This window comes from Dicentrarchus labrax, unplaced genomic scaffold (assembly GCF_905237075.1).
Source record: "Dicentrarchus labrax unplaced genomic scaffold, dlabrax2021, whole genome shotgun sequence".
NCBI classification, from domain to species: Eukaryota; Metazoa; Chordata; class Actinopteri; family Moronidae; genus Dicentrarchus; species Dicentrarchus labrax.
In genome coordinates this window covers 18,876,049-18,896,090 of record NW_026136708.1, presented here as the reverse complement: position 1 = coordinate 18,896,090, position 20,042 = coordinate 18,876,049, and the positions used below count along the sequence as shown (strand labels likewise).

The 20,042-nt window shown below is 40.2% G+C and overlaps 2 protein-coding genes across 2 annotated transcripts; one reads left to right on the top strand and one right to left on the bottom strand.

Annotated features, from left to right (window-relative positions):
* Window positions 1–7,365: 7,365 nt before the first annotated feature.
* On the bottom strand, window positions 7,366–9,266 carry ccdc167 (coiled-coil domain containing 167). Its single transcript, XM_051409588.1, has 4 exons — window positions 9,123–9,266; window positions 8,897–8,991; window positions 8,755–8,807; window positions 7,366–8,198 (listed from the first exon to the last, which is right to left on the bottom strand). Exons 1-4 carry the CDS (start codon window positions 9,171–9,173, stop codon window positions 8,080–8,082), a joined length of 318 nt encoding a protein of 105 aa, XP_051265548.1. The 5' UTR covers window positions 9,174–9,266; the 3' UTR covers window positions 7,366–8,079.
* Window positions 9,267–10,037: 771 nt separating this feature from the next.
* kif25 (kinesin family member 25) lies at window positions 10,038–19,210 on the top strand. The gene is made up of 15 exons (XM_051408657.1): window positions 10,038–10,176; window positions 10,316–10,381; window positions 11,785–11,907; window positions 12,017–12,158; window positions 14,049–14,152; window positions 14,462–14,547; window positions 14,663–14,702; window positions 14,798–14,856; window positions 14,941–15,015; window positions 15,166–15,312; window positions 15,592–15,768; window positions 16,555–16,709; window positions 16,816–17,061; window positions 17,781–17,936; window positions 18,217–19,210. Exons 1-15 carry the CDS (start codon window positions 10,108–10,110, stop codon window positions 18,366–18,368), a joined length of 1,797 nt encoding a protein of 598 aa, XP_051264617.1. The 5' UTR covers window positions 10,038–10,107; the 3' UTR covers window positions 18,369–19,210.
* The last annotated feature ends 832 nt before the right edge of the window (window positions 19,211–20,042 follow it).

Genomic DNA, 20,042 nt, shown 5'->3' with positions numbered 1-20,042 from the left:
TTCACCTGGCAAGAAAAACTTCAAGAACTACTTACTTCACAGCACTATATGTATACAGTATATACATATATATGTTTATTTATTCATTTACAAGTGAGGAACTTAATAGACTTTCTTTTCCAGCAACACCAAGCCTCGTGGTCACACAGTCACTGCTGAAACTCAAAAAAATGTTGATGAACCTTAATTGTGCTTAACTTGTGGGGGAGTGGGGGAGATTTTAGGTTTGTTTAGGAAGTTTTTAGTTAGAGCATAACTTTGCAGTACACCAGGCTCATTCAATACTGTATGTACTCTTGAATGGGGATTGTGTCAAAAAAGACAATTCTTGAGCTTTTGATAGTACACATAATCTTTATCACCCTGTTATCATGGAGTTGTACTGTAGATGTTCAAATTCCATCTTTTTCAGGACATCTAAGGGTCTCCTGTGCACATTTTATTTTGTAAGTTTCTTGGGCTGACAAAACACAACATACATTCAAATGAAAGTATGACATGCCACCCATTTTTTACATTGTTAAACACACAGGAATGCAAATGAAAGGCAAATGTTCACTCTGTCTTTGGTCTCCACCAGCTGCTGAGGGAAATATCCGTCTCTTTAGCTGCTAAATGCTCTACAGTGATCACTAGTTAATTTGTCTGTCAAGTAATGTACAATGAGGTTTTAGAGCATTTTAGCTGCAGCCGAAAAAGGATTTTAAAACCATTTTATTGAGTCATTCTATTGTTACTATGATAATCTTGAAAGTATTCCTGTCACACTGTAATAAGTGCACAGGGAAAATAGTTGTATTGCAGAAAGTGTGGGATGCAGCATTTATGGAGTTGGACCTAGGGACTACAATCAGGATATCTTGACCTGTAGCTGCATTGATTTTGACCTTCTCCTGTGGGTCCACCAACTTTATGTAATTCTACATTCCCAGAGTACTCTTTTAATGATATCACCTATTGTATGAACTTTAATGCATCAGTCGGTTGTGTACCCATCAACCTCAGGTGCAAAAATTCCCTCCTTGGGTACACTTGGCATGTGATGTTGTTTGTTAAGTCACGGACATGATGTTTGGCAAAGGTTACCGGAGCCAAAGGTGCCCCCACTCAGCAAGGTTTCTCTTCTTCTGGTTACTGTGTAAAATCACACCTGTGGATGGCCAGCACAAGGCTTACTGCTTCATACCTGTTGAGGTAATAAAGATGACTTTTTAACTATATTTCTTCACTTATTATTTAGTTTATTAGTTGTATCTAATGACATCACTAGAGCTTGATTACAGTAGCATGGTTTACATTTCAGCAGTGTAATGAATGAGTGTCTCATATCTCGCAGCTAAAAGTCCAAACAACAACAACAACTTATTTCATGAAGAAAAAGTCATTAAATATATTTATCAGTCTGTGTCATCTTTTCGGTAAAGGGGACTGTATTGCTGCAGAGGTTGATATTAACAACACTGAAATGTGCCTGTAGTCCCTTCACTTTGATATTACATCCATTAGACTAAATACGGGCTGGTAGCAGTCTTTGAATTATGTAATGCTTGATCAGAGTAGACCTGAGCAGCTTTCCAGGCAATTACCAAAGTACACAGTCGAATGATTCCCTCATTAATAACATTAATTACAGTGGTGTAGCAAATGCTCTCCATAGAAACATTACTATTACTCAGTTAGCCATTAGCTCGATGGAAAAGGCTTTGGTGTTATGGATTGTGTAATCGCACAGATTGCTGGACTTTGCTCCTCTCCTGGGTTGTCATTTCATATTCATATGAAGGGGGTGTCACAGGAATGTTTAAGGTACATATGGTAGAAGAAAAGACAAAAATATAAATAGTGGCATTCATTTCTGATCTAACTCCCCATAGTGAGTGCAGTGGTGTCCAGGGGCATCCACTCACACACTGCCACAGACCAAGGCAAGCCCACACCAATTACATGTTACTTCATCCCTCCGTCTATGGCCTGTGTGTGTGCGTGAGCGAGAGCAAGTGCACATGTTGGCACTCACTCACTCACTGTATGAGTGTGCTTGTTAGTAGCCTGGTCTAGCAGGATTTTTCATGGGTAATTTACCAGATTGTTGGTGGGTGTGCAGTGCATGTGCTACCTCTATTGTGCTGTATATGCTGCCTGCCCACTGTGTGTGTGTGTGTGTGTGTGTGTGTGTGTGTGTGTGTGTGTGTGTGTGTGTGTGTGTGACAGTGTGTTTAGGAGAAAGAGAGAGACCAGCCCTTAACCAGGCCCAGGGGACATCCACTCCCCTCCCCTTAGCTTCTCAGAAAAACATTGTGTGATGTGGTGAGTGTGGGTGAGGGACATTTTTTAAGGTACAATGAGTTTAATAACACACTGTTTAAAGCCTTTCGCTTGTACTCACACTCCTTGTGTGTACTTTAGAAGTAAAACCACACATAAAAAGGCCAGGAGGACCCCTCTAAATGGAGAGTTATAGAAAGAACTGTTTTTTTCCCCAGATTCAAAGTGAATACATTTCTGGGCAAATGAACTCAAGCCTTTTATCAACTTGTTTCAATGTGAAATATCCCTGTACATAGTGGTCTGAAAGCAAAAATTATCCTCATAAACATTGCCAGGTGTATTGGTGTGCATGTTGTAAATTAATATGTGGTACATGGGTGTAAAAAGGCAGTGTATTATCAATTCAGCTTAAAATGATCAAACCAAGAAAAGCTTTTCTAGTTCTCTGCGCTTACGTTCATTTCTACACTGATTTGTGATGTAACCTCTCTTAAATGTTGATTCAGTGGGGACACATTCACATAGTTGAACATCTAATCAATCAAATGTTTGCAAAATAAACTCCCAAACTATAACATCATAATTAATATTTGAGCTACTAGTGCCTATTTACTCTTCTACGGATCACCTTCGCTTGAGCTCACATGACCCTGATGATAAAACCCTGAATAAATTAAAAGGAAGTATTTTTCTCTCACTCACACCCATCACATAGGATTCAAGAGCTCCTTAAAGTGCTTGTCCCCAGTCTGGGTCAGCAGTTCTCCTCCCTGAGTCAGCACAGCCTGAACCAAGCCTTGCTTTCCCTTCCTGGGTCCTCCAAATGGTTTACCAGAACAACCTTGAGGCCAACCAAAAGTCCTTCCCCATAGCCTCCCCGAACTACTCCCATACCCGGGTTTTTGCTTCTGGCCCCTCAGCATCTGTCTGTTGCTTCAGGAAAACCTCATGACCAACCAAACCTCCTTCTTCAGCTCGACAACTACCTCTACCACTGGTGTCCATGTTCTGGTTTAGCCACAATGTCTGCAACATGGTCAAATTGACCAGAACATTATTCAGATTATATAAAATTGCCCAGCTATACTTAATTTATTTTTTCACATGTTCATTACAACAAAGCAGGCAAGGAAATAAATGATTTGTGTCTGAAGGAAATGTCTTTAATACTTTCTCGAGTGAAACAGGTCAGTTTGACCTGAAACATAATAAGAAGTTGAACGTGTCAGTTTTGTGAAATTGTCCTATTGACTAGTGCACAACTGAATGTGGTTGTAGTCAGATCACTTAGTGTCTGACACTTCTTCAATCGCAGCCCTCCATTACTCGTATCTTCATTCATCCTCATTACCTACCATCTTGTCTGGTACCTTCCTACCCCAATCTGGACATTAGAGACTAGTGTAACCTTCATATCCTGACAGCTCAACTCTTAAGAGGCACTTCTGTAATAAATTAACTCTCCCCCATGCTACTAATCACTCTCCTATCTTCCCTTTCTACTTGACTCCGCTATCATCTTCTGTTCAAGAGAAACACTTATTTACTTTTTTAGGGATTCATTACCACTCTGACTACAGTGACGATGACTAATAGAAGAAATTAGGTGCAGAGGGGATAAATTTAGTCATGACCAGCCTAGGAACTCAGGAATATGACTTGCATTATTATCAGGGCATGATGACTTAACTCCTTACTATTAGCTACTTTTAATGCTAGCAATTTCAAAGAAATAAGCTTAAAATACTTTTACACATAACTCAGGACGATGGTGAATGCATTAAGCGTAATTGTGTAAATGTAGCAAGAGCACGACAGCAGGAGAGATTTAAATTCCAAAATATAGATGTACTGAAGCAAAATGATGTGTCATGGTTTCAAGTATGTAAGTGAGATTATGAGAATTATGGAGTTCACTGCATTTTTTATCATAATGTATGTTTGAGAGTGTGTAGGAGTTATCTATGCTGACAAATGTTTGTTCCTCTTATCTAGACACAGATTATGTAAAGGCAAATCAAATCTCAGCAGACACTAGAAAGGACAGACATTTCTTTTTAAATCAGGAAATTTAAAACAACAAAACATGGTTTACATCTCATCAAATACTGTATTCACACCTATGACATACGGTAAGGTCACGTGACCACAAGACCTTTGATGTACATGTGAAATGGTGATATAACATACATTCACTAGAAAAACCGCAGAGGTTTCTTTAATTGAGTACTTTTATGCTGCTTTATGCTTTTATACCAGATCTGGAATCAGGTAGTAAGCTAATAGCACCTACATTTTGCAGTTTTCTTTTAACAACAAATAAAACTACCTGTGCATGAGGCAAAGCAATAAATCCTCAAGATTTGAGGCAGACCAGAACATAAGAGTGATCAGAACAGGCATACAAGGCACAGAGTAGGGATAACAGGGTGGCACCATTCACACTATTACAAGTCACTGTAGCATTAAAATGACAATAAAGCTGTTATTTTAAGGTAGAAAAACTACATAAAGTGGCTATAAAATGCTTGTTTTGTGAGTTCAGATTAATCAGGGCTTTACTTTGTTCATAGTGAAGAAAAAAACATTTTCAGCAGTTACCAGGTAGTGAAACTTATTTTCTGTCTCCGTATAAATGTAAAGTAGTATCGTAGAACTCTGAGTGCCCACAGACGGAGACAACAGTGCAATAATGCACTGGCACTGCACACACATGTACCCTGACAGGTACATGTAGAGATGTGCATAGACATGACAAGACACACATATTAAATTCAATTGAAATATGACCAAACATTTGGTATAAAACCTTTATGATGTAATATGGCTCAAGTGAACTGGCCAGTAAGGGCAGAAATGAGAGTTAAATACCTGAAGAGATGCCCAAACAGCTGTTACAAGACTGACCTGAGTGCAGACACTAAAACCTCCACCTGCAGCAGGTGAACTCAACCATTCTTCTGCTTCAGAACCAAAAGAATTCAAAGTGACATCTGGCATTTTGGTGTTCAGACAGACCTATTTTAAAATAGTTTTTTCCTAACTTGACACTTAACACACTGTGTCATGAAAACGCAAGGTCAGCATCTATGTGCGGGATTACACACTCAAGCAAGAGGACTGTTGCTTTCATATATTTTAGGATGAGCAATTGTATAGCAATTTACCAAAAGACTAATTCACAGGAAGTCCACAATCAGTTGTTTTATTTTAAATGAAAAATCTCTGTTACTTTACTACGTTGAGGAGTAAATGGCAGTTTTACTTACCAATATATTCAGACTAATTTGTGACCTTGTTTCACCTTTGAAGGGCACATTTTAAATGTTTTCTAATGGGAAATTATGTCAACCACAATGTGAAAATTAATATTTAAATATATTCAGTGGCCATAATCATCTTTTAAATCCCACAGAAGTGTTGCATAATGGGCTTGTTTACACTTGTTTTATCTGGGGGATGAGAGATTGAAAGCGTGTAGGCGTGCCGTGGACTGTGTTGGTGATAATAGTGTGTGTAGGAGGGAGGGCAAACAAACAATTATTTGCTGGGCTGTCCTGCAATACATTCAACTGAATTAGCACCACATCCATCCAATGCAAAGAATCTGACATTATTTTAACTAAAGGATTAGTCTGGTTGTATTCTATATGTTTTTATTACAACAGTTAACTGATCCTACTGACTAGAGCCTGATATATTTTATTCCTCTGTGCCATAGAGCTCCATTGTTGACCAAAAAACACACAAATGATCCACAGTTTTGCACTGGGTGGCATGGCAATGATATGAGGAACAAGGGCACTGTTGTTTTTGATTTATAATTTGGAATTAATCAAATCCTGCTCCTAGAAATACTTACTACTAGTAATCTGTAGCTGAAATAGTCCCAAGTCAATGCACACATTTTCTCTCATTTGCCAAAAAATACAGTGCCCTGTTGTTTTAGGAAAATAGTTTATAATAATTTTACAGATTTTTTCGTAGGAACCAATGGACTTGGAGCTGAGACTGCAGACAGCTGGAAAGGTTGGTGTTGCTTACATTGAGTATGGCAAGTTGATTAAAAGCAACAGGATGCTGACTGCAGTTCACTGAAGATCCACTGGTGTCAATAATAACAAGGATTTTCTGAAACTTCCTCATAGTGCCTTTAATTATAATATAGTAAACTGGGCCCAAAACTGGTAAAAAAAAAAAAAAAAAAATAATATAATATTTATACACCAGGAACCTGTAAATGCAGGACAGAAATATAATAAGAAAGCTCAAAACTTTTACAATAAGATTGAAAATACAAATCAACCTCAAAGCTTGAATGAATACTTTTGTTTTATAGTCTAGGAGAAGCATTAAGGGACGGAAAACACTTCTTCTTCCTGTTATTGCAGGACAGTTTAACCAGGGAAATCTAGGTGAGAGCAACACAATCTTTTTTTTTCTCCAATTAAATCTATTTCAGTCCTAAATGGGAACATGGCAGATGACGAGGAGACAGTAAGCCTTCGGCCTCGTTGTAGGCAAAGCGATGACAATCAATACCAGGAATGTTGTTGTATTTTGTTGTTGTTGTTGAGGCCTTAATACTTTTTTATAGTCATATCCTCAAACTGCAACCTAGTGTCAGACTATTCACACCATCACTGTGTCACTATAGGTGATAACTTACACCTCCTTTGTGTCTGTTTCCAGTTTCAAACAATACACTTCCTGATCCGAAAACCTCTGAACACTCATCCACTGAGCAATCTGGTCCCAGAACATTTTAAAGCTTCCGTTGTATTGTTATTTGGTTTAGTTTGATGTTTTAGGAAGGATCACAAATGTCATTAAAAAACATGACACATCCAGTTATTATAAACCTGGGCCTCTATTAGAGCTATGAGTCATACAATGAGTTTATAAATAAAAGCTGAGGTTTTTTTTTTTTTTAATACTAAAGCACTGCAGATAATAAACCTATGAATAGCAAACAACACAATAAATTTACTTCCAAAACAGATATAAAGTTTTTAGTATATACAGTTATAAGCATCCAGCTCAATTCTCATACCCTCTCTCATACGTGTATTTAAAAAAACAACATTTATGAACACGTTTGGCATCTTTCAGCTTTTATTAGCAGATGGTTGCATGGCCAGCATGAGTATCAAAACAAAAAAAATACATTCCTCAGGTTCTCCGTTTGTTGTAGTGACAAAACATACTGTACAACACACACTTCAAACCCAAAAAGCAAACGTATCAAATATTTCCATCCATTTAATTGCACATGTGATGTGTATCATGCATTATCACACACACACACACACGTATTCATATGTGACTAAAAAGACAAAAGCAGACTTGATTGGCACCATTTGAAGCTTCTCTTAATACACTGCATAAAATACAGCAATAATACTCACATAAGCCTGTGCAATGACAAAATGAAACACACTCTTGCATTGACATTTGCAAAAAGCTTCTGAACGTGAGGGGACAAGAACATTAGAACAGCGTACAGAGACATATGCAGACAGAGATTTCAATAAGAAATTAAGTAAAAGACATAATTAAGGTCCAAACATGCTTACAACACCAACTCTGCAGTCCAATAAGCCATAGTGGGGTTCTGACCGTGCAGGACAAACCCAGTGTGGCCATCAGGGGAGATCAAGAAAATGACAATGACGCCATCTAGAGGCAGATCTGAGGTATTTCATCAACACGGCTCTTAAAGCTTTCCCATGTATTTCAATCCCACTATGCACAGTCCCTGGCCTCATGTTTAATCTCAGGTTGAGGCTTCCTTTAAGATACCACAGGCCATCACGAGTCCTCTTCGTTGTAGAAAAAGACATAGTAGAAGAGAGCGCTGACCACGAGCAGAGCGACCGACAGCATCATGTTCTTCCGATTCTCTCCTCTTAACGTCTCCAGCTCCCTGCCTAGAAATGAAAAACAAAAAAAAGTGATGCTAGATTTATAATAAGCAATTTTATAGGGACACTTTGACATGTGGACAGTGGGACCAGGGTTAGGGTTTGAGAAAGTGATTGAAGGCTCAACGGCAATAACCTCACAGCTAAGTCATTGTTTGAGTCACTGGAGTTGCTGTCATTGTCACCGGCTACTGTTAGCCCTCCTCTTGATGCTGTTGAGCCTCACACCAGCGTGGATGATTTAGGAGAAGATGAGCCTAAACAGGTCAGACTCCACACCTACATCATGAGCCTGTTCTCCTGCAGCCTGGTACCAGAGGAGGAGAGAGTGGCTGGAGCACTCAGAGAAAGGTGATGTCTGTCACCTAACTGATTTATCCTTTAGTTTTTTTTTTTTTTTTGTCAGATTATTAGAAAAGTACTATTTTTGTGATTTTCTTGCCCCTCACTTGCCAGTAATTTGGTCCAACACTGCTCTATTGTAAAAAATATATATACATTCTTGTACATGCCTACAGTGGTTTGCACAGTATGAATGAACAAGTTATGGCTACTGACTTACCTAACTTTTGCACCCTCTCATTCATGATCGTCATTTCATCTTCCAGCTCCTGCCTGTGGAGCACAGAGGAAGAGACAAGAAGCATTCACTCTCTGTCACAATATCCACCATCCTCCTCCCTCCTCCTCCTCCTCCTCCTCACCTGTCCTTGTCAGACAGCTCCTCTTTCCTGCTCCTGAACTCTGCCCTCTCCAGGTTGTCTTGGCAACGCGTCCTCCTCTCCTCCAAACGGTCAATCTACATTATTTTCACATGTGAGATGAAGCAGCTGCTTTAGTTTGAGTTCAGTGGAGTTATATTGCACTAATGTTAACAGAGAGAGTTAGCAGGACGTGAATGTGAGCGGATGAATGAATGAAACGTCTTACCTCGGTGGCGACACTGACTTTCTCTCGTCTTTTGTCTTTTAATTTGGCCATTTTGTTCCCAAACTAACTGCGGGCCACCTGGCTGAGAGCTGAGGTGGACAAACTGGGACTATGCGGAAGGGTTTCTCTTCTTCGTCGTGTTAAATGTCTTCCTATTGACACACCGCTGCTCTGAGGCTTTGCTGCCCTCTATCGGTGAACACTTATCAATACCTGAGAGCTGAGGTCTGCTCCTGCATCGATAAACCTTCTTCAACCCTCGAATAACTGGAAAATGAAAGTTATTGTATGCATATTTCAGTGTGATGCTGTCTGTGGTTTATTTTTCTCTCTTATATTTTATATGTATTGTGATTTTTATGTACTTTTTTTGTTATGTCTATTTTTTTTATTCTTTGTTAATATTAGTAGGTTAAAATGATATTTTTTTCAATGCCCATTTACTTGTGCAATACAATGCAACAGTTGTACATTTGAAATTTAATAAATAAAAACACAAAACAAAACAACTTTTTCATATTTAGACATAAAATAGTCAGTAAACACAGGTTTTTACCAGTGGTACTAATTAAGATTATGTTACATTCAGGTCAAACAGAGTCAACTGTCCACTTAAATCATGCTATATAACAATAAAACATATGGATTATGCACCAGCAGCCACACTGAATCAGGAATACCGGGATGAAACATTTAGACTGGATTTAGTTCTCAGAAGTTACACAAAAAGTGATCACATAAGCAGAGCTAACGTTATATGTGTGGAAATATTGCTTTGTGCAGCAATAGTCTGACTTAGCGGCCCATGTTATCTCCCAGACTGCACTCTGTCACCCTCCTCCCCCCTGCAGACAGGTGAGCAGAGTTGACAGTTAATCGGATTATGACCTGAGAGGACAAGGCTTGATCAGCTGGGGAAGGAACGGGACGAGGCCATCCATTCTCTTCTCTACTAGTTTATTTCCTTTAAAGGGAGAGAAAAAAAATGCCTCTCTTTATAAACCGGGACCAAATATTTGCACACCAGGTGCACCTGCTGGAGCACAAGCTGAGGGTGAGGAAGTTTAAAGTGTGAACTTATTATTAGAGATTGTCCAGCAACTTGTATACCTCTCAACCATTCGGTGTTTTCCATATAACTCTGCACACATATGTTCAATACTGTTTCTAACAACCTTGTGTAATATTTCCAGAGTAAAGAGGAGCGAATACTGGAACTAGAGACAGAGAATGCTATTCTTCATTTAAGACTGGCCGAGGTAAGAAGATTTCTTGCCATTCATTACAGGCTTAAACCTACAGGCCTCCCTAATTATTCTCTTCTGTTCTAGATGATTGTGTTAGATTTATTTCTTGGTCTCCTGAGTTGCTGAATTATTTTTTGTGCCATTTTTGTGTGTGTGTTTTCTTCTTTTTTTAACATCTGGATGATTTAATTTCACTTGAATGTGCATCCAAGTGGCCCACTCTATATTTGATTATAATCACTGCTGAATGGGGCCATATTTTTTTGTGGACAGTAGAGATCAGCTGAGTCTGAATGGGAGACAGATGCATGAGACAGCTGGTTGATACTGTCTGATGAAGATGCCAACAGCCAACAGATGTTTACTAATTGCACCTACATGCTCTATTTCCCATATTTTCTCCAAGACTCCATTTTTTAGTAGAATGGGCAATCCTTACAGTACAGTGTGTCTACAGTATGTTGTATTATGATAATAGAGACACAACTTCATCCCAGTAGACTCTCTTTAGGTGCTACTCAAGTCCAGTACATCAACACAGAGGAGTTGTAAGCAGATAACTCGTATTAGCCAAAGTAATGTGTGTTATAAGGTGTTTAACTGACGTGTAATTAATAACATTAATTAAGGGAGTCAGCTCCAGGGTCCTGATGTTGTGTAAGCTTGCTCCCAGCCGTGGCTTGCTTGGGAGAGATAAAGTGGACATCAGTAATGTTATTGATTACACCTGTAAAGGCGGCTGTGATCGGGTGGTAGAGCGGCTCTTCTAGTAATCAGTAGTTGCTGATTTGATTCCCGGCTCATCCAGTCCGGTCGAAGTGTCCTTGGGCAAGATACTACCCTGTATGGGGGTGAGCTTAGTGACATCCTGAGTGCTTTGTGTTGTAATGCACTTTGAGTGGCCCGTAGACCAAATACAAGTCCACTTACACCTGTGTCTTTTGTGATATGGCAATTAAAATTCTAATTAATGTACAAAAATGAATGTACCTGCATAATTCCTTTAAGGTGTGCCTCCTTTATAATGAATAAGTAGTCCCTGATCATTTAAAACAGCATGCTACAATGCTGTATAACACTGTTTATGATCATTTAGCATCAGAGCCATTACTATATAGTTTTATAAGATAAGCACAGTTCCCTACTATCTCAACATTTAGTGTGCTTTATGGCACATTGGAGCAAACCATCTATTCAGAAAATGTGTTGTTTTTTATCTTCCTAACTACTGAACTGTTGACAAACAAACCAGCTTCACAAAAACTCGTGTATTGTGTTAAAATTCAGTTTCTTAATTAAGCGTCACATGATAGAAGTTTTTCAGCTGCTAGTCATACAATAGAGTGGCATGAAGAAGTAAGAATGAAGTGGCACTGCGGTGCAGAATAAGTATGTTGACGTTCTCTCCTTTTCAGTGTCTGGGGAAACTCAGACGTGAACAGGAAGAGGAGACCAAGGCCCTGAACCACCATCAGCACCAGAGGAATGCACAGAAAATAACCCGGTCAGCGCTGGCTAAACTCCTTCCTGAAGTCCAGGTACGAATGCCACTGAGACGTGGTTTTGTTGACATAGCATCCAAAGTCAAGAAAGGAAAGTAGTGAAGCCCCACACGACTGATTTGTATCCTCTGTGTGTCTGTGGCAGGCCGTGAAGCAGGACCTGAGTGAAGTTTTCGCAGTGTATTTGAGTTTCGCCACGGAGCTGGAGGAGCAGAGCAAGCAGCTGCTGGAAAAAGTGGGGCAAGCCAGCTGTTCTTTAAACGGTCCCCGTGGAGACGAGGTTAAGAGTGAGTATCTGAGTGTGTGGCTCTTTAGGTTAACATATTTTGGCATAATTCAGTGAGCTGGGGGTGAGCAGGGCCATGCAGCTATTAGAAGAGCAGCATCTTAAGGCCTTCACACCGACCTGTGATAGTGTCCAGTTTGAAGAAGCCAAACATTGGATCAGTGTTGTAACAGGACACTGTGACATTGCATAAGTTAGGTTTTATTTTGACCACACTTGACTGCTGAGAGGCCTCTGGACTGGACTGGACTGGACTGGACTGTAGAGTTTACCTGAGAGGATTTTTGGGGTGATACCAGTAGCTTCAATCTAACAATTCAAATAATGATGTATCATCTAATACTTATAATACTTATATGTGAATATTTACAAATGCACATATTGCTGTTATGTGCTACTCTGATGCTGCAGAGTATTACAAACCAAACTGTCAGAAGTTATTTGAATGATCTTGTTGTTATTCAGAGGAAGATGTTTTGTTGTCCCTCCCCTCTGGTCTCACTGCTCGCTCATTCACCCTCTCTGTGTCCCTCCATCCTAAAGTGGTTTACTGGTTACGTGCTGGCTGTATCTTGATTACGGTGTGTTTACTGGTAATCCTCTCACACCGTCCCTCCCCTCTTCTCTCTTCTCTCTCCCCCCCCGCCCCACCCCCGCCCTTTGAGTGCGTCCAAGGTTGACTGTCCTGTTCTGTGCAGCCCTGCCAGTCAGCTGGCTCACCGTGGCTCTGATGATTGGTGAAAACTGATGGCGTCAAATACTTTGGCCCACATAAGCCAGAGCACACGCTGTTTATAATACTGCGAGCTGCGAATGGCTTTTCTTGACCTTTTATTGTTGATGTTAGTTGAAGAATGGATCTACTTACCTGCAATGGACATAACAAATTCTATGTTAGTATCGGCCCCTCAGGATTGTAATTAAACTGCTGGGATATTTTTTAATACACTACATTTAAGTCACATTTTATCTCCTACTTTTGCAAATGTGTTATTTATTGTAGGGCTGTTAATTGATTTCTAACTTCATACTTTGAGCTTTGGAATATTTTATAATTTATAGAGCTGCAATGGCTGTGTGGGGAGGTTTTTTTTATATCAACAAGTAAGAGGTTTTTCATTTAATAGAATAATAGTGTCAAACTCAGATAACCCAGAGACAAATCCTCAAGCTGTTTTTATGTTTTTTTTTATTTACTCGATTGATTTTCTTACTCATTAAACCCAGTTTGCTGGAAACATGCCAAACAAACAAATAAATTAATTAATTACAGGTCCACACATCCACTTATTGTTCTGAAGGCTTTAAAGTAGAGACATTATTTATGAGAGAAGATATTTGAGTGAGTGTTGTTACTGTTACATGGACTTTTTGTGAAAATAATTTATATTTGAAATCATCTTTAAACAAAGAGAAAATATCCCCTTCATTCTACACTATTCTGTTCTATTTACGTTCAATCCAGCCTATTCTTGAATGTCTCAGCCTGTCCTGTGTGAATGAAGGTGTTTGGTGCCAGGTGTGTGTATATACATGTGTGCACCAGGATTAAAGACTTGGCCTGAATTCAGAGATTTACACCAGAGAACAGATGCTTCTATCTTTCTGTCATTCACTTTACTTGGGTCTACTTTAAGATGGTTTGAGCTACAGGTTTTGAACTGCACCGCATCAGATTCCACTACAAATCTGACCCAGTGGCACACATATCTAATGTAGTGTAGATGCAGCCAGTGGAGGCTTTTCTGTGCAACTCTTGCTTATTTATTGTCTCAAAATGACCACAATGGCTTAACCTCTAACCTCAGTCCACATTAGAAACCTCCCCATATTTAATTTCGATTGGACTTTTTTTCCCCCTTTTAACCACCTTTCTGCTTTCCCTGCCCAGATTTACAAGCTCATGTTGAAGCTCTGGAGCGCTCTCTGGAGGAGGAGAAGGAGAGGTGCAGGGCAGAGAGGCAGAGGAGGAAAGAACTCCATAACACACTGGTGGTGAGGACAAATTTTAGTGTCAAGTGTTAAAAAGTAATGAGTTACAGATGTGGTTTAGTAAGAGCTCCAGTAGGGGTCTCAAACTGAAAGAAAGTGGAATATTCTCAAAAGAAAGTCCATTACTAACATCATACTTAACAAATATAAGCAGTTTCTATACATTTTAATATCACCTTGACCTTTGCCATTATTTTGCAACAACAAAACACATTTTTAAAAATAGAATTGTGCAGTTTGAGATCCCTGAAATACAGCATATTTAATGGGATCTAATTTTAAACATCATCGTCATTCTTTGTTTTGCTGCAGGAGTTGAGAGGGAACATCAGGGTTCACTGCAGGGTCCGACCAGTTTTACCATTTGACCATGTCCAGTCCTCCACCTCTGGATCAGGGTGGGTCAACACATTATTCATCACCAACAACATAGAAATACTGTATGATAATTAAGATGAGATGTACTTAAAAAGCTAAAAAAATAATCCATTTCTATGCTTTTCTTTCTCTCAGGCCCGCATCATCAGAAGAAGTGGTCTCTGCAATCAGTGATGTGAGTTGCACACAATCTCAGAATTGATTTCACTTTGTTGCTGCAAGCCGATTCACTGTTTTTTGTGTTATTTCTCTCTTGTTTGATGTTTTAAGGACACAGTGATGGTGAATTGCATCAAAATGGGGCACAACAAGATGTTCGAGTTCGAGAGGTAAAATCAAACACTACCACGATACAATGTGCATTATTCTATGTCATTTCCAGTTTATTAATGATTACTTATTGTGGTGACCAGAGTGCATGGACCAGAGGACTCCCAGGATGCCGTATTTGAGGAAGTCAGGCCGCTCCTCACATCCCTGCTGGACGGGTGAGCGTCAAACAACACAAATCACATGCCATTCACTTGTATTAATTTAGCTATATTCATTAAACACTGAATGAAATGAATGACAAACAGCTTTGTATGACTGCATGACTTCAGCATGAATTGAATGTAATCTCTCTCCCTGCCATGCAGCTATAATGTGTGTATCATGGCATATGGGCAGACAGGCAGTGGGAAGACTCACACCATGATGGGATCCCACCCACTGGAGGCACACTTAGGGACGCAGCAGGAGACACAGCAGGGTATCATCCCCAAGGCAGCTGCTGAGCTCTTTCGGTGAGAAAGGCATCCTTTTTTTTATTTGTTTGTTTTTGTTATATTTACAGTGTGTAATGACTAAATTCTGCAAGAAGGGAGTATGTTTTTATGCTGATAACCACAGTAGGTTTGGTTTAATTCACTGTATTATAATTCATTCATGCAGTCCATAAGAAATAAAATAAATTCAGTCCATTAATTCATAATGTGCACTGAGAGTCGAAATAGAATGTAATTGGTTTGAACTTAGACCTGTTCATGCTTGTGTATCTATTCCTGTGTGTGTGTGTGACCCAGGCTGATCTCTAAGAAGCCTGCAGAGAGCCACACGGTGGAGGTGTCAGTGATGGAGGTGTACAACAATGAGGTGTTTGACCTCCTGGCCAGAGACGAGCAGGGAAATGCTGCCGGTCAGCGCCGGGACGTCATTACCACCTCCTCTGGTACCAGCCAGGTCACCTCCCTCACATATGAGTGAGTACAGCCAGTTTATTTGTACCTGGGTGACATGACATGCTGCTGTTAGACTGCTAGGTCCATGAAATGTAGCCGTTCTTTTACAGCTCCCCTAATTGATATTTTTTATATGAATAAGGGGTCACTGGTAGTAATGAACCTTCATCTATTCTGCCTCAGATATAGAGAGCTTTATTGTCCTTTTAAGTTAATTGCTTTTGGTTTTATGGCCAGCAAATTCCACTCTCCAAAAACCCACTTTGCAGCAGGCAAACTTTTCAAAACTTTCTTAAGGTGGTCAGAAACTCAAACAGAATGCTAATTTTGCTCTATAGCTGTTGGACGTGTAAATGGAAAACTGTTTGCAAAGTTTTTTTTATCATCTTTATAAGGCAATAATATGTCTCAAGTGGAGAATAATTACTTCATCCTAGACGGTTTTCTTTTTGGCCACTTGGGACACACCCTGCAGACACAACATAAGCATTTATTTGGAGTTTGGTTTCAGCCCACCTGATGAAGCAATATGTCTGCTGCTTTAGCTGTATGTTGCTCCACTCTGTTCACCAGCTAGTCAGGAACTGCCTGTGTTGTTTTGGGCTGGAGAGGTAGTGTACAGTGGGTCTGTAGAGCTTTTTCACTGATAACAGCACTGTGAGAGTGAACCATGCAGGCAGTAAAGCCAAAACAAGAAGCTTAAACCTTGCTCCTGCACGCAATTTGATTGGTTGATGGTTTAAAATAAGCTTTTTTTATTGGCTTTAAGGAATAAAATACATGAAATGTGTTTCATATGTGTTACAGGCCTGTGTGTAATGCCTCTGAGGTGATGCAGATCATCAGCAACGTTTTGAAACTCAGAGCTCACTGTCCCACCCTCATCCACACCGACTCTTCGCGCTCTCACCTCATCATCACCCTCACCATTTCCTCCAAGAGCCCCAATGCACTGGCCCTGGGTGAGAGGCATTGGCACACACACTCACAGACCCACACACGTCAGCATCAACGACCCCTGTTGAGCCGCACATTAGTGCATTGTAACTGTATTGCTCCTTCATTCAGCCCGCAGGCTACAGAGTGCCAAGAAGGACTTGCAGCGCTCCCCCCAGAAGGAGTGGTGGAGTCCACGCTGTCGCCGTGCCAACCCTGCCGCCCGCCACTCATCTGACGAGCTCTTTGCAAGCCCTGTCTCCTCTCCTGGCCCTTCCCCTTCCCATTCCCCATGTCCCTCCCCCAGGCCCAGCATCTCACAGGACCTGTTCAGGACCAAGCTGCAGCTGGTGGACTTGGCGGGGAGTGAGTGTGTCGGTAAGAGGAGGGGCTCAGTGCTTAAGGATGTCAGAGATGTCATGGGAACATTGGTCCCTGAATGATGTTTTTTTTTTAAGACGCACCAGGCATTATTTTAACTGGAAAATACACCCGTCTTAGCATGCAAAATTGCAAGATGGGGCTTCAGGCGTATGCCTAATTGAGTTGCTGCAGATAAAACTGCTGCTTAAAATAAAATTCAAGTGTCAAGTGGGTACAGGTCTTTGCTCTGATGAGTTAATTCTAAAGAGACAGGACTGAGTGCTCCATTAAAATGAAGCTGGACTCATGAAAAATTACATCTTTTCTGCTTGCTCATTCCTCTCATCCCTCCTGCATTGTTTCTTATAAAACAGCATTAATCTGACGGGCAGTATTGGTAAACGAGAATAATGACATGACATGATTACCATGTGAGTGTTTGGTATTTAAATTTAAACAGTTGTCAGTTTCCACTTGGTGTTGCTTTGAGTCAAATATGCTGCTGAGTGCAGATTTAAACGTTCTCAAATACAGCTTGTGTCATGAACCATGAAATAACAAATGATTAATCTACACATAAAGGTTCACTGTACAAACAAAGCTGAGGATGCAGGTCTTGTAATTTTACGCAGGGAAACAGTTCAATGAACCCAGTACAACCAATGCCTGTTCACTCAGCCGATCAATTAGCTTTAAGGCATATACATATATGTGTGTCTGTATGGGTGCACCAGGTATGTCTGGAGTCTCGGGTGCAGCTCTGTGGGAGGTTTCCTGTATCAACCGTAGTCTCTCAGCTCTGTCCGACGTACTGGGAGCTCTGGCCGAGCAGAGACCACATGTCCCCTACAGGAACAGCAAACTCACCCATCTGCTACAGGATGCCATAGGTAATGCACGCACACACACACACACACACACACACACACACACACACACACACACACACACACAATCTCTTAGAAAGAAAGAGATGTTTTCAACCCCAAAATGTCTTCATCTAGCTGAGAGATTCCACATACCAGTATGAAAATTAAATTAATCACTCAAAATGAGTGAGTGAAGATGTGCTGGAAAATATATTTGTCCATTGCCCCAAAAAAACAAAAAACAAGCATGTAATTAGATCATATCTTTTTGTTTAACATCCTCCTCCATCTTCTCCACCAGGTGGCGACGCCAAGCTGCTGGTGATGCTGTGCGTCTCTCCCACGCAGCGCTTCATCACGGAGTCTCTGCAGTCCCTGGGCTTAGGCACACGGGCCCGTCAGGTCCAGAAGGAGCCGCCTCGGAGGAAGAATAACACCCTCAAAGTGAAGTGACAAGACGGAGAAAGAGATTTCACCCTCCGCAGATGCTGTGGCAACATCGATCCGTTTTTATCAGTCATGCCAACCGGACCCATTTGACGGTATAAGATCCATACCTGCAAAGTTATTTCGTATGTGGGCCCTGTTCACAGCCTTAAGCAGTACGACAATATCCTACTGCAGTTATTTGGCATCATATTTAATAAGAAGGTTACTAGTTTCTGCATCCTCATTCATATTAGTAGGGCTAATTTACATTTTTTTCAGACCCCTAGACCCTACAATTATAGCTACAGTAGTGCAATATCCTATTTCTTACTCCTAGTGGTTACTTTAAGGAGGAAATAGGTTTTGCCAACATTGTTCATATATTTCTGCTTTAAATATATCCTGGACACATTAAATGTCTTATAGGGCTGTCTGAATGAATACTTGTATGATGCTTGAATGTAAAACGGATTGTTAGTTTGTAAATAACTAATTACCAAGTAGTTATGAATGACACATTACACAAAGGTTTGGGAAGAATAACTCAATTTACTATAAAATCACTGTATTTAGCACATTTTTATTAGGCTGTAGATGCCAATAACCAACAGTCCTGTGTATGCAACCGCTTCCTGACTGAAGTAGTCTTAGATGTTCTGCTGTAAATACATTTCAGTACTTGCTGCTCATGCCATGCCTTTTTTTTTAGTGCTTTGGGTGCAGCTATGTTTATACAGTATTTATACACATTTTGATGTATTCTGTACCTGTAATCATCACCTTTCAAAAAGCCTTGACAGAATAGTCTCAATAGATGTAGTAATGGTGTTAGTATTACTTTAAAATAAACAGACGATATGCACAGATTTACGTCTCAGTGTATCAGTCTGTTCCAGAAACTCGTGCTGGAAACTTGCTGTCATTAGGTAATTAAAAACAGTGCGTCTCTCTAAAACTAAATGATTGCATACAGTTTATTGCTCACAAAAGGCTTTCTATATAAACTTCCTACACTGTGAGGAATTGTTCCAATAAGCCGTCTGCCACTGTGTAGATTACAGCGAAGAGGAACACACACAAACACTAAAGCATTAGGGCAACACAGCATTATTTTTACCTTTTTGTTTTACAGGGAATTATTTGGAGCAGCAGGCAGGCTGAATATTCTGCATGAGCGTAATTCAAGTAGGGAGCTGTAAAACTGATTGTCCAATGTGGCAAAACTCATCAGCTGATGATTATTTGCAAAAGCTATTTCAGGTCTGTTGACTAAAGTTTAATGTTGGAAGAAAACAAATCAGGCCTTTTCCTCCAAGGTGAAACAGTTGGACTTCTTCCAAGCAGGGAACAGAATAACACACTGTATCTGGTAATTAAATCTCTTTTTCATCAGCTCCCCTTAGACACACACACACACACACACACACACACACACACTTTTAATAAGCCTCCTCCTACAAGTGTACTGCAAAGTGCGATGAGAGCTGTGCACAATGTATTGAAGTTATATAATCCACGCAGTCCCAAAGCTGACATGTTTTTGAGGCGCAGATGTCGTGTGCCACCCTGACAGGAAAGCTGAAATGCCCAAAGCGTCTTTGAAAACTCCGGGCTTAGAGGATAAAGAGTGACAGGACAAAAAGCAAGATTACAACAAGAGTGACAAGATAATAAACATGAAAACTCCAGGAGCCTTTC